Consider the following 16,830-nt stretch of genomic DNA (forward strand, 5'->3'; position numbering starts at 1 on the left):
TGGAGCATGGGGTGCCTCAGGGGTTGTGAGAGATCCTGGGTTGCTAAACGAATGGTCATGAGTTGAGGATTAACTGTATATACAGAAGCTGTCTGAACCGGAGCTTGAGAGGACCACAGTTAGGTGTCATCTCATGTGCCCGCTCTGCCTGTGGAAAAGAGACAGAAGAAGCGGGCAATGACAAAGACAGAAGAGGGAGGGTTCAGAACTGTAAAAGGACCTCACCGCCCTGTCCCGGCTGCTATTCACCATATTCGCTCCATAAGGCACACAGACATTTCCGCCCACTTTGAGAGAGGGGGGAGTGTGTCTTATGGAGTGAAAAATATGGTATATTTATTCAAAACATTTGTATGGTTATCCAGCTCAGTGTGACTCTAGAGGGTTATATAAATGTTTTAAATAAAAAAAAATAACTCTCAAAACTAAATGTGTATCAGTTGGTATGAGTGTTTTTCTACAGGTATGATCTGGTTACTGTAATAAAATAATTGAATCCATTAGAAGCTCATTTAATTCTCCCTAACTGGACAATTAAATAAAATGGGATTGCTAATTATCTGATCCCTTCCTCTAGTTATTTCCTATGTCTGTTGCCATACATTACAGATGTTCTCAATTATATTAATTGTTGTCATTTCTTTTTTGAACTGACCTGTGTTTTCTTGTCCTGTTAGGGAAATAGACTGACAGAAATGCAATCTACTTTACTACCTATGTTAGATGGGAAGAATTCCCATCAATTACTGAGTTTTTTAAAATGTCCATTAAAAAACAATTAAACACTTGCCTGTTTTCCTAAAATGGGAAAGCTATACTATACAACTTCAGCTAATGGCATGGTAGTTAATAAAAAACAAAACTTTTTTGCCTGGTATTCTATTTCATATAAATGTCCCCCAATGAAGCATTTTTAAAAAGTTCCTCAGTTTATCTCTTGTTCAAAAACTATTCTATTTAGCAAGTGTAACCCGTTTTGGAAGCATATTCCTTTTTTAGATACATCATTCTGAGAGTTTATATGTGTGTCCAGGTGCAGATTGTTGGATGGAGAGGGATAAATACCAAGTGCTATTCAAAGCTGTCATCTATACTGTGATGAAATCCATTGTGACAGACCTTGCAAAACCACTCCAGTAGATAGCCATGGTAGTTTTTTTTAAAATAAAAATTCTTACCAACTCTCCCCTTAGCACTTTTTCATCTTTTTCCTAACTTGGCATGATGGATAGCAGGTAATGGGCGAGTGAAGGAATCAATAAGAAAATAAGGTGACAGTAGGTATAAGCATCAATAAATTCACATTACTCCATGCGCATTTAGAGAGCAGCACACACATATTGTACATACTTGGAATGCACAATCTTCACACTCAGAGCTTAGGATAACATCTAGAGTCTCTATTAGTTATATCCCAAGCAGCAATGTTTCATAGAAGTGGAAAATTATTAAGAACATGGGGAATATTTATATTTTAACTGACTTTAATTTCACTTAAAATCAGCTTGCATAAAGAAGGAAAAACACAAGTTCACCGTTTACTAAAAATTGTCCACGCAGCTTAGTACTATTGACCCATATTGACAACAGGATTTCAGATTGGAGCAGAGATATTCAGCAGGTTCTGACCAGTTCTGGAGAACCGGTAGTGGAAATTTTGAGTAGTTCGGAGAACCGGCAAATACCACCTCTGACTGGCCCCACCCCCATCTATTCTCTGCCTCCCGTGTCCCAGCTGATCGGCTGGATCTTCTTTTGTTGCCCTGCACAGGAGAATGAAGCTGGAAAGCAGGTTAGTGGGGTGGGGAGGGGATGGGACTTTGGAATATCTTTCCCCTGGAGTCGGGTGGGAATGGGGATTTTGCAGTAAACTTTGCCTGCCACGTCCACCAAGTCATGTCATGCCCACAGAACCAGTAGTAAAAAATTTGAATCCCACCACTGGATTGGAGATTTTTGAAGCCCCTATCTAGAGATACCAGAGGTTAAATCTCAGCCTTTTGCTTGCAAATAGGTGCTTTTCACAAGCTATAGTCTCTATTTAGTTCTGGAAGAATTATATCCACAAGAAAAAAACTATTCAAATTCAGTGTGCAATTTTCATATGAAACCTACAATGGGAATGGGAACAATTTTGAAGCAAACTTTACTAGAACTTGGAGTACATCATTATTCCCCTCTCCATATGCTTTATTTTATGAGAACCTTCTGGGTCTTTTAATCAGAACCAAAGCAGAATGAGTAAAGGAGATACCACTAGATTTTTGACAAAATAAAGATCAATAGCTTGGGCTGAAGGTGAATCATGCATTTCAGTAGCATTGGGTTATTGTGCGAAATTCAGTAATAGAAACACAGGCACCCTGGATTCATTGTATGTGACGTCTTTTTCCCAAAAGGGATTTATTGATTTATTGTTTGTAATCTGTATATCATTGTCTCTTGCATCCATGATTGCCCCTGAATTGTACCATTAATCACAACTTGTTCTTTTATCAGAAACAACTGGAGGGAAAAATGCTGGGTTATGATGCTTTCTTTTTTAAGAGGAAAGAAGCTTTTCAATCAACCACCATTCATTTTTTATTAGTTTGGTTCTTCCTGTCACCTGAGACATTTCATGCTTTAAGGGCCCACGAATCAATATTTATGAATAACTAAAATGCTCCAAGTCTGCTTCCTGACTGGAAAAAAAATAGCTGCTTTTGAATACATTTGCAAAAATATGACAATTAAGATACAAATATGTTCCTAAGCCTGTATTGACATAATAAGAATGAACATTTAACTGGATTACTCATCAGTTACTGCATAAGAATGATTGTTGCCAATATTTTAATTACTGTGATTTAGGATATTTTGATTGTATTATACCTTTTAATGGTAATAATTTATAGCACTCTGTTGTTATATTTCATCTAAAAAAATATTGAAATGACTTTTTTGTAATATATTGGCTGAAATTATCATTATTCATTAGGAAGTATGTTTTATATTCACTCCTGAATTTCATTATAATAAATTACTTAAAGGCTCTTCTTATTCTCTAACCAAAGCTAGAGGATTCTTTTAATTCAGCATTTCCCTTCATATCTCAACAGTATTTTTCTTGCTTGCAAGGGATTCCACTTTGTCATACATTTTATTGTCTTTATTAGTTTTATAGTTTTTGAAGATTTGCACAAGAACACTAGAAATGGCCTACTCTTTCTTTTCCATCTCATTTCTAAGGATCAAAAATTCTCAATATTACAGTTCTATCTACTGTGTGTAGATAATATGTATAGAATATATGTATAGAATATATGTATAGATAATATGTAGAGAATATAGCCACCCCACCCCACTTGCCCCCAAACAACCAATGATTATCAATGGATTTTAAGCTATCTTCCTGGATCACATTCATAGGAACAAATTAGTTATTATGAAATCTGCAACAGAAATCTATTAGTATGACATTCACATACCACTCTATTTCCTCATTTCCCTCTGTGTGTGTGTTTATAAAGCCTAAAACTGTCATATATTTTTTTCTTCCATTCAGTCATATCCAATTCACAGAAACTGCCTGAACAGTCCTTCCAATTTCTTGGCAAGGCTTTTTAGAAGTGGTTTGCCATTCTATCCTTCCTTGGGCTGGGAGAAAGTGACTGGCCAGAGTTTACTTAGCTGATTTTGTGCCTAAAGCAGTACTAGAACTCATTCCCCTTGTTTATAGCCTGATGCTTTAACCACTACATCAAGCTGGATCTCTCTTGCCGTGTACATATCCCTAACAAAACAATATTTTGTTGACTGCTTTCCATATTATGTTGATTTTAATGAAATGTTTCATCATATGGAGAACTTTCACTGTCCTTATATACTTGCAAGTATCAGCCCCACCATGAGTTAGGCTCAACCTGGTTATTAATCTTTAGAAGTTGACTGTTATACATACTCCTCTAGACAACCAACAAAGTATCTGTAACACATAACAACAAACAAATCCAACTTCCAACGATGAATAGACCGGACAGGATTTTGGACAGCACTCATAGAGTGGCAACATTCTTCAGCAATAATTTATCAATAAATGAACCATTCTATCTTACTCCAAGAAATCTAGTCATGCTTTATCTTCATTGTCATTTCATGGATTCCTGCTAAGAATGCTACCAATGGCATAAATGGTTCCTTGGAGTTTGGAGTCCTTGGGTCAGAATATGATGGTTCCTTTGTAAACCTAAACTTTAGACAACACTTTTACACACCTTGCAGGTTCCAGAAAATTTTAAGTTAGGGTAGGAGTTTTAAAGTTCTTAGAATCTCCTAGGTCAAATAGCTCCTGCCCCATATATACTTCATCAGCATAACTGAGAATAGAATAGAATAGAATAGAATAGAATAGAATAGAATAGAATAGAATAGAATAGAGCACAGCAGAGCAGAGCAGAGCACAGCACAGCACAGCAGAATAGAATAGAACAGAACAGAACAGAACTGACTAGGTTTATTGGCTGCGTGATTGGACACAGAAGGAATTTGTCTCCAGCAGTGGTGGTATGCTACCATTTCAGATTGGTTCAGACAAACTGGTAGTAAAAAACACTTCCCACTATCAGCTGAGAGGAGGAAAAAAAAGCCTCTGACAACCAGCTGAGAGGAGAAAGAAAAGAAAAGCGCAGGATCGGCCTTCCCACCTGCCCCTGTGCTTTTCTCTTTTTTATCCTCTCAGCTGACCGGTGCTGCTGCAGCCTCAGCTGGTGTGGGAAAAGCTATGCATGTGTGTTAGGTGTGCGCACATGCACACCCAAACACCAAACCAGTACTGGAACAGGTAGGATCCCACTGCTGGTCTTATCTCTCAGTGTACATATGAACAACAAAGCGACAAGTCATTGATCATAAAGCATAATATACCATCATAAATCATAGGATGTAAACAATATGTGTCCCAGGATAATAATACAGGATCCAACCTGGGTTGGTCACCAGGACCAGAACATTCTGCTAAAGAGAAGCTCTCAAAGGATGGGATCCACCACGAGTCTGAAAGGTCAGAAGACTGAACTCTTTTCCTGGTGACCAACCCAGATTAGATCCAGTTCCTTAGCTTATATATAAATTATGTGATTGTGATGATACCTTAGATTTATTTCAGCCCTAAATTTAGGGTTGTTATCTTTAAAAGAACAACAACATACATTTTCCGGTCCTAAGAAATTAATAATGGCAATAAATCCTACTGCAATTACTAAAAATTTCCTCCGAATAAACATGAATAGAGTGGATTTATACAAATGGATATATTTTTCAGTCAGTTTTCTCCTAGTAATGTACTTTGCTTTTACAAACCCGTCCTCTGTTTTTGCACTATTTATATTAAATAAAACAAGACTTCATAACCTCAAATGAATTTTGATTGCCTAGTGTTTTGAGCAGCTTTCAAGCAAGAGTTTATTTGATGACAAAATCATGAGAGTTAGTGGAAGATTACAAAATGAAGAATAGTTAGGGATGTCAAAATGTTCTTCTGCTTAAGCCCTTGGAGAGTAATTGAATAGGTTTAGCTTTGCTAGAACAGGAAAAACATCAAAGCCAATTATGTTTGCACAAAAGTCCTGGGCATGCAGGTTACTTTGCACATCTCTATAACTGTTGCAAAATCAGTGATTGTTAAAGGAATATTTCCTACAAATCAAAACAACTCTAGCATTTCCATTGTTTCCCAGATTCACTTTCCAGCAGGCATATGAAGAACCTATTATTCAAAAATGTTCATCGGTCAGACACTGTATTTTCTAAACAACACATTGGTTGCTCCTGCAATTTTCGATAAGATAAATGTCAGGGACTTTAACCAACTTGCAGATGAAAATGTTGAGTGTATGTAATTAAACAGAAGTGATCTGTTTGTTTATGATCTTTTTTGAAGACCTACATCGCCAGTGTTCACATAATTCACATAATTCATTGTTCAAAATAGGTTGGACTATTTCACAATTCTCTTGTCTCATCAAAGGATGGCTTAATATGAAGGTATGCTTTTGGGTCTCCATTTGCTGCTTCTGAAACCACTTCCAAACAGAAGTGAACAAGTTTCCTGCCATTGTAAACACAGACAAAACTCCTAGGTTTAGAATTAGCACCGAATAGGTTCAGCATTTTTTCCTATTCCTTCAAGGGAAGGACAAACCTCTCCAGATGTTCATAATTCAGGAGGAATTCAATATAGTAGTTTTGTGCTTGATCTAACAACCCATGCAAGCATTGTTATGTACATAAGTCTCCTCTGTGCTCCTGAATTCTGTTTCCAACAAATAAAGTTTCAATACCATAGAAAATAAACAGTGACTCTCATGGGTTCACCATATCTCTTGTAGGTCTCAAATTCTTGTGGCCTTTCAGGCATGAACATCAAAATCTCATGGGATTTCAGACATTTGTTTAAATAAAAAGTCATTCTTGTGAGCTTCATCCAAGTAGGCTTTCCAAGTGTTGTAACATTATAATGCATATTATTCCCTTTATGCATTTATGTGCCAGATTGCAATACAGGTGCATGTGGCTAAACTTTGCATGATGGCATCCTCGTGCACATAGCTTTTTTGTGTGTGTCTTCATGCTTAGAGTCATAGAAACTATATGCACATTGACATGCATGATGTTGTTGAAACTTGCATTAAATGTATCAGTGAAGGAACCCATTTCTCTAAATACCATTTGAACACTGTGAAACTGTGTGAAGAGAGGGAATAGAGAAAACAAATGCAATATCTCTCAGTGCCTTCCCATGCATTGATTTACCTGTTACTGCAGTATGAATAACTTACAAGGGTGAGATACTCATAGTAACTTACACCAGAGTGGAAAACAGCCTGTGCTCTCTCTCTCTCTCTCTCTCTCTCTCTCTCTCACACACACACACACACACACACATACATGTGTTAAAAGTCTTTATTAAAGCTTTCAAGCCTGAATTAGTATTCCCCAGTAATTCCCCTTGTCAACGTCAGCCCAACCTCCAATGAGTTCAACAGGCTACTCAAAAAAAGCCAGCACTAGTCCACAGCACAAAAACAAGGCAAGATCCCACAACAAAGGCAAATCCACAAGGCAAGTCCAGAGTTCAAAGGCATGATCCAAAGTTCAAGGCAAGAATCACGACAGCTGAAGAATACCCAGCAAGGAAACAGAAACATTGCTCCCAGCATTGTTTCACTCCCCTTACTAAGCTAAGTAACTGCTTCCTGATATATCCTATCAAGAGGAGTGAAGCTGCCTCCTTGCAAGTAGCCAGGCATATGTTTTTGTTGTGCTTGCCTCATCTCAGCCCTATGTGCTCTTGGAACTTGAGGAGGAGACAATTGTTCTCCAATGACCAGCTGCAGCTGTGTGCCCTGTCCACCCAAAACTTGTGGGCTTCCCAGCTTCAGCTGTGCCTCTCTAGTCTCAAACTTAGCCAGCTGGTCTTCCAGTTGCTCCCCTGTGCTCATTTCTTCTACTCCTGGCTTGTAGCCCTTGGCTGCCTCCCCTCCTGACATGCCCATGACCAGTTCATCCTCCTCCAAACTAGCTTCTGGAGAGGTCACTGGGAAAATGTCCAGGACAGTCATCGCACAGCCTTTCATTGATGACTATGGAACTGCCCTTTGATTTACTTGAAGTCAGGTGATTTTGGAAAACCTTACAAGCTAATGCTGGTTAGATGAAATCAGAAGTACAAATTATGAACATCTGCATTTTGTGCAACATCGCCTTCCCATTATTTATCTATTTGCTATGCAATAAATGATTTAGATAAGTTTTAAAACTGGATACAAAGTTAAGCTTTTTAAAATTCACATGCTATCTCTTCCTGGTGGATTAATGTCACATTAGCTGCAAGGGGTTATGTAAAATGGGTGGTTTTAAAATCGGTCTGATTAAAGCTCTTGACATGGATGTGTCCTTTGGTTTTCTTAGGGCTTATTTATTTTTAGAAAGATAAGGAAGAAATTCAAGTCTATTTTCTGAACATTGGGGGAAATGTCCTCTGTTTTGCAAAAGTGTCTGCCTGCCAACTTTCTGTCAATTATCTGGTCCCAGAATGGGGTCTGTTTGTGGAGTTAAAATGAGATTAACTAGCCTAAGGCTCTGTTACTTGTATCTTTTTATTTGCATTTGCATTTTCAAAATTATGAATGGGATTTCATTGCTGTGTACACAGCTGACACATCAGTCAGACAACAGAGCCCTCAGCCATTATTTCTATGAAATCAGAATCTCTCCAGAAACCCGTTGGCAAAGAAGAGAGAACAGAGTTTTTAATATACTGAGTGTGAATGTGTATGTGTGTGTGTGTGTGTGTAGGGGAGGAGGGAAACAGAAAAAATAAATACTCAAATGATTTTATAGATTCTTTGACAAAAATGGGTTGTTTTCATTCAGTAAAAGTTTTATGTCAAGACATCAAAGAAACAACATTTTAAAACATGCCTTAAAGTCACCAAGTTTGAAAACACTGGTTTAAATTGAAATTTTCCATTCTCTTTTTATCAACATACATGGCATAATTCAAGTTTGAGGGTACTGAAAATGTAGTTTTGAATTATAGTACGTGTACTGATTTTGGAAAAATAATGTATCTTTCTAAATGAAAATTTCTGCTTTTTTTTTTTTTAAAGCTCAGCTTTAGAGATTGTCTAAATGAAAAATAGAAGATAGAAGGTTCTTTCTGGATCTTATTTAATTGTTTTGTAATTGCAGATAAAAGGAAAGAACCAGACAGGACATCCTGCCCACCAACCCTAATTTTACATACTGAAATGAAGAACAAGCCAGCAGAAAATGAAAATGAGAAGGTTAATTTCTTATTGTTTAATTCTGAATTGAGAAAGACATGGATTTTCTTCATAGATTCCTCCTGCAGCACAGATAGATCCCCAAGTTGACATATTCAAAAGTTTGTTTCTCTATCTTCCTGCTTTGCTTCATCTTCCATCTCCTCACTGCCAGGAGTGTGGGCCCAGCCAGAGAAATCTGAAAATGGAGGACTGTGAACTGGCGGATGAGAAGGGTTCATCGGAAAAATAAAATCCATTGAGAATGTTTGGATTAAGGGTTCCCTAGAATCTGTATCTATCTTTATTAAGATGATAAGCAAAATGAAAATTGTTAAAACTATGTTAATTGATAAGCTCCACAGAACTGAGTCATACACACACAGACATAGACACACACACAAAAATATGCAATTGTGGCAAATATCTGTAGCTCGGGTATAGGATAAGGATGAAAGTTTGTTCTCTAAGCTTGTGGGTTGGTTTCCAAACATTTTACCAGGTTAGGTAACCTCTCCAGCAGAGTTTAGGGGATGTCAGTGTTCTTCGGTTTATAAGGGCTTCAGGTGTGGGTTTGTCAAGTGAGGGTCTTGTGATGGGTCAGCTGTGAATCTTGTGATGGATCTTGTGATAAGGAGATTATATCAGCTCAGGGTCATTGGGAAATTAATTGCTGGTGTGTGGGTTGCATGGACAGGTGCTGTCTATGGTTGGTTGTGTGGTTGATTTGGATTATGAAGGGTTCGTAGATTGGTTGTAAGTCAATATGTCTGTTGATGAAATTGCTTGTGGAATGCCAGGCTTCAATGAAGAGGAACACTGACATGCCCTAAACTCTGCTGAAGATGTTACCTAGCTGGGTAATGAAACATTTGGAAACCAACCCACAAGTTTCAGGGGTTCATTCTCCAAGCTTGTGAGCCGGTTTCTGAATGTTTCATTACCCAGCCAGGTAACATCTTCAGCAGAGTTTAGGGGGATGTCAGTGTCAGTGTCTATATTTATTTTATTTTATTTTATTATTTATTTGTTTGTCAAACATGTACAAGATAACAAGTATAAGTATGAACATAAACAAGAACAAAGGAAGTAAATACATTTACAGATAAATGGGGACAGTAAGACAGGGACAGTAAGCACGCTGGTACACTTATGCATGTCCCCTTTAAGGACCTCTTAAGAATGGGGTGAGGTCCATGGTAGACAGTTTGAGGTTGAAGCTGTGAGGGACTGAGGCTGTAACAACAGAGTCGGGTAGGGTGTTCCAGGTATTGACCACTCTGTTGCTTGAAGTCGTATTTTCTGCAATCAAGTTTGGAGCGGTTTACCTTGAGTTTGTATCAGTTGTTTGCCTGTGTATTATTTGATTGAAGCTGAAGAAGTTGTTGACAGGCAAGATGTTATAGCAGACAATTTTGTGAACAATTTTGTGAACAATTTTGTGAACTTAGATCGGACTGCAGGTGGCGCAGTTCCAGAATGTCCAGGCCTAAAATTTTGAACCTGGAAGCTATTGTGAGTGGAGGAGTGGAGCACTTTTCTCGAGAAATACCTCTGAACCTTCTCAATTGTGTTACTGTCCAATATACATATATATCTTCTACAAATTTGACAGCATTTATTCATAATGTTGTATCTTTAAAAGGTTACTGTTATGGGAGTTAAGTAGCAAGAACAGTTATCTCTGTATTCATTCAAACTCGTCTCTCTTCTGGTTATTCAGGAATGGCCAATGTAAAACCTTCCATGTATTGATGGAATCCAATTCCCATTATCCTTAGCTGTTATGAGATATAAAATTAACTGTGAACTAGTTCTACAGAATAACATTATGTGCACTATCTTGGCCTCTTTGAGGAAAGCTGTAATCTATGAAATTAAAGAAAAATGCTTGTTAGAATGTAAATAAAACACATAGTATAACAACGTCTTTTGTTGATTAATCTGTTTCTTTTTTCTGAAGACTCATTCTTTAAAACTACTCACAGATGATGAAAACACTTCAAATGGCAACAAGCCTGTTGCATCTACTCCTGTTCCAGGATCTCCCTGGTAAGTACCTTTAGGAGTAATATATGTCATTCGTTATTTGGGCTATTTCCAAGGATAAATTAAAGATCTGCTATATCATTGTTAACTAAAGAAAAGGAGAAACATAATGGTTATTGGCTATTATCCAATGTTTAACACTTTTCTTCAGAAACCAACACCTTGAATATATCTCAGTGCCCTCACAACTGCACATATCAATGAAATTCTGCTCCATCCCTTATCCTGACATTGTTGCACATCTGAGATGCAATATCAGTGATGTAAAAAGGACACTAAAAATATAACCTGAAATTTAGGCAGTATTCCTGATTTGCTTGATATAGTAAATAGAGATAAAGTACCTGGAAATGAATGTCATTTAACTCAGTAGTCATTTAACTTAAACTGTCATTTAATTCCAAGTATAAAATTGTATTGTCCAGTAATAAATGTATAGAATACCTCTGCAAGTATTTGTTTCATTTTTAGGGAAATATTTTTTTCACTAATTATATTAATGTGCTTTAATGCAAAAAAATCTCATTCACCACATCACCTACATTAGCTCATCGTGCTGTTCGATCAAGTGATCTATGAGAGAATCACACTGAAACATGGAACAAATCTTTAGAAGATATATTATTAATTCGAGCTTCTTTAGATAGGAAATCAAAAGATCAAAATCCACAAAGAATCACCACATCTGATAAAAGTGTGGCATTGATCCCAAACCCTTTCCACTCATAGGCTGGGTCCATGCTTCTAATGGATTCTGTGGTTCATGTGACATTACCAGGCAAACACTGGGATGTCTTTCAGAAACAAGATCAGGAAGTTTTGAGAAAGATTTCAAGTTATGCAGCTTAAAATGAAAGGTGAGTTTTGATTATTCTTTGGCAGCTGCTCCTATCTCATTAGTTCTAATGTACTATGAAGTTTATGAGATGATTACATGATATACATATTTATTGAAGATACTGAAGAATGTTCACTAACATTTTTCTTCGTTCTTTTTTCCCATATTCTTGATCACTATTTTCCAAACCAGTTTTCAACCCTATGATAGTTTAGATTGAAACATTTAATTCTTTTCAGTTTATTGAAATATACTGTACAAGTGCTTAGACATATACTACTTCATAGTGCTTTATAGTGCTCTCTAAATAGTTTTCAGAACCAGCATATTGTTCCCAACAATCTGGCTCCTCATTTTACAGACATCAGAAGAAATGGAAGGCTGAATTAACCAGGATTGAACTCCTGGTAGTCAGCAGAATTAGTCTGCAATGCTGCATTTTAACTACTACAGCTCTTGAAATCCTTGTATTGAACAAACAATCCAAGTTACAATGTCTTACTTTGCTATGTATCTACGAATGGGACACACATGTACCAATATATCTAGATATGATAGTAAGAAAATAGCTAAAAGCTTATAAACTACACTTATATGGTTTTCAAATTTTGTATTTATCAATATTTATGTCAAACCAGATGGATTGATAGCCTAATATTAACATTATTTAAATGAAAGTCCCATGGTTTAATGGGACTTAATTCCATGCAAATGTTTAAAAGATTGTATCTTTAATCCTAAACGTGTCATTCAACATTTTCTTGCACACATGTGTTGATTAAGCGGCAACTTTTGTAGGACTTTTATTTTTCCTTTTATCTTTTCTCTCCCCCAACTAGAAAAATAGTGGATGGATATTTTGGTGCTTTTTAGTATTTTTTTTATACAGTTTTGTTTACTAGAATGAGACTATAAAAAATACAAACCATCACTAGACAGAAGGCCACAGCAATACAGAAGTCTAGTGATCTGCTTCTATTTGGTTTATACCTGTAATTTAAAGGCCAGATCTAGTAGCCTTACATTTGTTTACTTTTCTTAAAGCCATTTTCTGGGTTTTAAATTGAAAGACAGGCTATTCCAGAACACATAGGTAAAGCACATTATAAACCAAACAGCTTCAATATTGGAGGATAATTTGTGAAACGGTTCATTGTTAATACTGTATGTTCAAATTCCTCATGACTACAATGCTATATCCATATTGTTTTCTTGGCCAAAATATAAATTCTGTCGCCATCCTCCCACCTTCCTAGACCAATTTATAATCTGGGATTCTTAGTTGCCTCATTTTTAAGTTGTAATTGAATTAGATCCTGCTTATCTTTTTCAAGAAAAGCCAAAATTGGTTAGGAGCTGGTATCTACAGTGGCTTAAGTGCTTTCTAAAGATGTCCCTATTTTCCTGTCTGAAATATTGGTGTGTAGATATTACTGCTCTTTGAATTATCACCACTTGGATGGGATGGGAGTCTGAAGGTCTGAATGGAGAGGAAAAATCTCAAGATCAGGCTTACAAGACCAGGCAACTACTTCAAGAGCAGGAACTCTAAATCATTTAGCAGCCATAGGAATGACTTATGAAGTTTATGTTTTTTGCTTCTGCTATTTTTTTTTAACTTGTTGTAGTACAGATCTGAGCATCTGTACTGGTTGAATAAAACTAGTTCAAAGCTGGGAGTTAGCCAGGGGTGGGATTCAAATTTTTTAACAACCGGTTCTGTGGGCATGGCTTAGTTGGTAGGTGTGGCTTTGTGGTCATGTGACTGGCTGGGCGTGGCCAACTCAACATCACTCACATTGAGGCACACATCTCCTCACCTGGCCTCTCATGACTGTGGGGATGCTGCAACAGTCGTAAGTGTGAAAAATGGTCATAAGTCACTTTTTTCAGTGCCATTGTAACTTTGAATGGTCACTCCACACAAGCAAGGTACCAGCAAAGGAGGGGGGGAAAACTCCAGAGAAGTTCCTGAGAGAGGAAGTCTAGTCCTGACAAGAATGTCATAGATCATTCATAAGGGTTAATGGAGAGGCAGTTTCTGTAAGCAACACCAGAATGTTTCCTTCCTGCCTTCCTTACAAGATTAGGCCAGTAATTTCTTCTAACAACCGGTTCTCCAAACTGCTTAGAATGTTAACAACCTGTTCTAGAGAATAGGTGTGAACTGGTAGAATCCCACCCCTGGAGTTAGCGGCTCTATCAGGTGCCAGGAACCAAGGAAATAATCTTGAATCTTGTGAGTTGGATCTTCATCCATCTCACAATTTATGATATTGCCATTTTTTTACAAGATGTTTATGAAATAAGAGCCTGGATTTCATTGCATTTCATCTGAGAATGATGAAATTTCATGTGAATTTACTTGAACTTGTCAAAACATGAATTTCAGTGTTGCATATGAAAGCTCTTGAGCTCTTGTTTGTTTGTTTTTATTTAAAAATGATAATTCCCAGGAAGTGGCACACTGTGTTGGAGAAAATTGCTCTATAGTTACCCAATACAGAAATGGTTATAGTCTTTGGGCAGGATTGGTAGGCCGAAAATTAAATATTATATGGGACCTTGAAAACAAATTACATATTAAGATATCAAAAGATTACAGGATAATTTGTTAGTTTGAATTGATACTTTATAATGTGATCATAGCGTATTTATTTTGAAATGCAAACTCTGAATTGCTGCTTATATGCAACTGAATACAGTCAGTATTGTGTTAGCTTTAGAGGCATTTTATATACAAACCTCTGCCATTACCTCCATTTTTAATTAGTGTTCTGTCTGTGAACAAATCACTATATTTCTGCATTTGGATAATTGAAAACTTTATTATGCCAAATAGGGACGAGCTGGGAGATGAGTCTGATAATTTTTAAATTAAATGTCAAATTGGGTTAGTAATGGGAAAGTGAAGAGATTTCTATAGGGAGCTGCCATTTGGAGCCATTTTAAGCACCTCTCCAGGGACATTCACTAGGTCTTTCAGTCAGATGTGAAAATGGGCCATTTCCATTTCAGCTATTACCTTACTTTTATTAGATAAATGCCTAAGCTTCAGCTGGCCCAGTGGTAAGAAGTTCACACAATGAATGTATTTGTAGCTGGAAATGAATTCTACCACCATCCGGGGAGATGGAAACTAACTGTGACATAGGCCAGACGTTTGGATTTCAGGAATGGAGGAAAAAAATGAATAGGGGGAAGATTCTGAAAGGCAGGTGTTCAGGAGTTTTATTTAAACTGTATGCAATTTCAAGTTTATTTTGAATACATCTCTACAAACCCCACAATTTTACAGGTTTGCACATTTCTGTCTTACTTTGAGCCCCAGGTGCTAATTATAAGTGAATGTTTTTGCAATATAACAAAATACATATTAAAATGCACTACAAGACCCTTGTCAGCAAGTAGTTGCTTTCTGTTTGCTGCTTAGTGAGTTCCTGCATTCAGCTTTAATGTTTTCAGGAATGAAAAGATCTTTCCAAATGTTTCTGCAAAATTCTGAGGCTCAGCTGAAGCGCTTCTTTAGGACACTTATCTGTGCAAACATTTTTTTTTAGTGAAGATAACATTTTTCATTTATTTTGAGTCAAACTCAGGGAAAAAAACAGTCTGTCATTGTGCAAGGAAAAATTACTGCTTATCTGCATTCTCCTATATTTCAGCTTTGTTTTGCATAAAGTAAGATTAGCATTTCCATAACCTCTCATTTGATTGTTTAAGTTATGGTCAGAAACTTATGTTCCTTCTTTTCAAGCATTTGATTCAGAATAAGGATTACCTTAAAGAGCCAAACTGGAAGAGACAATAACTCCCGATCTTCAGATTTCTCTCTGGTTCAGAATAAAATCCAAGGTGAAGCAGAATTTCATTTTTAATTCTTCCCAACTCACAGAAGCCCTGGATCCAAAATGGCAGCTCCCACAAACTGGGAAGTCTCTATTTAGATATTCTCTGGACTCAGGAACAATGGGCAACCAAGGATATCAAAAGCATGAAATCTCTCCAATCCCCACCTGCAAAATTTAATTTGCCCTTGACCTTGTCAGGCTGGAGTTGCCAGGCACATGGCAATTGTGGACTCACCTACAAATGCTGAGCATTTCTCCATCATTGCTTATCCATACATCATGCAAAAGAAATCCCTTTTAAGTTCCCTTTCAGATACTGTCAAACATGAAGGGGGGCGGGGGGTTAGATTGCTTCTGCTTCTTTACATTACTGTCAAATATGAAGGGAAGAAGTGGCTGTAGATTGCTTCTGCTTGTTTAAATCTCCTTATTCATTCTGATAGTCTATCCTAACTCAATTAGTTAAAAAAAGAACATTAAATTATTTCATCCCCAAAACAGATGGTCCTGAAGCAAAACCTATATGCAGAATGTGGTCTCAGTAATACAATCTGAGACCTGAGCTCCTCTGCCTCCATTTTAACAGGTACATCCTGCTTATTTAACTCACTGTAAGCTCCACAGGAGAGATATTTTCTAACCACATGCAAATGAATGAATGAAGCTGACACTTAACAACCAGGCATCTGGGAGACATAACAATTTATGACTGTCAAACATGTTGAGAGGGACAGAATCAAATTTGGCTTGGCTTTGTTTGGCAATGAACCAAGTCATTATCTGGATCATTTGGGAAATGGCTTGGCTTATTTCTAAGTCAACCTAATGCCATATATACCTATTATTATCCCTAAGTGTTCAGAATCCTGTTGTCCTATTTTGGATTCACATCTATAATTATGAAGAAGGTACATACTTCTTTGATAGCTTCCTACAGTCAAATGGTTCCTCGGTGGGTAAGGTTCAGAGTAGAATATATATATATTTTTTGTAATTAAATTCTGGCAATGAAATGACTACAATAAATAGAATTACAATAGTCATTCTCCAAAATAAAAAAGGTGGATATTTAGTTGCAACCAAGTCTTAATAGCTTAAACATTTATTTCAAGGATGAGTGAGCATATATGACACATATGCCTTTCTCTATACACCCAAATGTTGGGGGATGACTGATACCATAGTTGCCCATCTAGCAGGTACAGAAAAATATTGCCAGAATATACCAAGTCAGCATTCCTCAAGCATCCTTGCATTCCTCTTGGATTTAATATTCCATCTAAAA

General features: G+C 36.9%; 1 protein-coding gene across 2 annotated transcripts in view; it reads left to right on the forward strand.

The window, feature by feature from the left end:
• The window catches only part of TCERG1L (transcription elongation regulator 1 like), a 184,201-nt gene that overhangs the window by 119,021 nt on the left and 48,350 nt on the right, over window positions 1-16,830 (forward strand). For both annotated transcript variants that reach the window (XM_026670660.2, XM_087964295.1), the window contains exons 6-7: window positions 8,734-8,828; window positions 10,771-10,859. In XM_026670660.2, the coding sequence (XP_026526445.1) occupies window positions 8,734-8,828; window positions 10,771-10,859 (184 nt within the window). The remainder of the gene's footprint in view (window positions 1-8,733; window positions 8,829-10,770; window positions 10,860-16,830) is intronic.

Source organism: Notechis scutatus, chromosome 4 (genome assembly GCF_049901735.1).
Source record: "Notechis scutatus isolate UNSWTSFEM ecotype Mainland chromosome 4, rNotScu1.2, whole genome shotgun sequence".
NCBI classification, from domain to species: Eukaryota; Metazoa; Chordata; class Lepidosauria; order Squamata; family Elapidae; genus Notechis; species Notechis scutatus.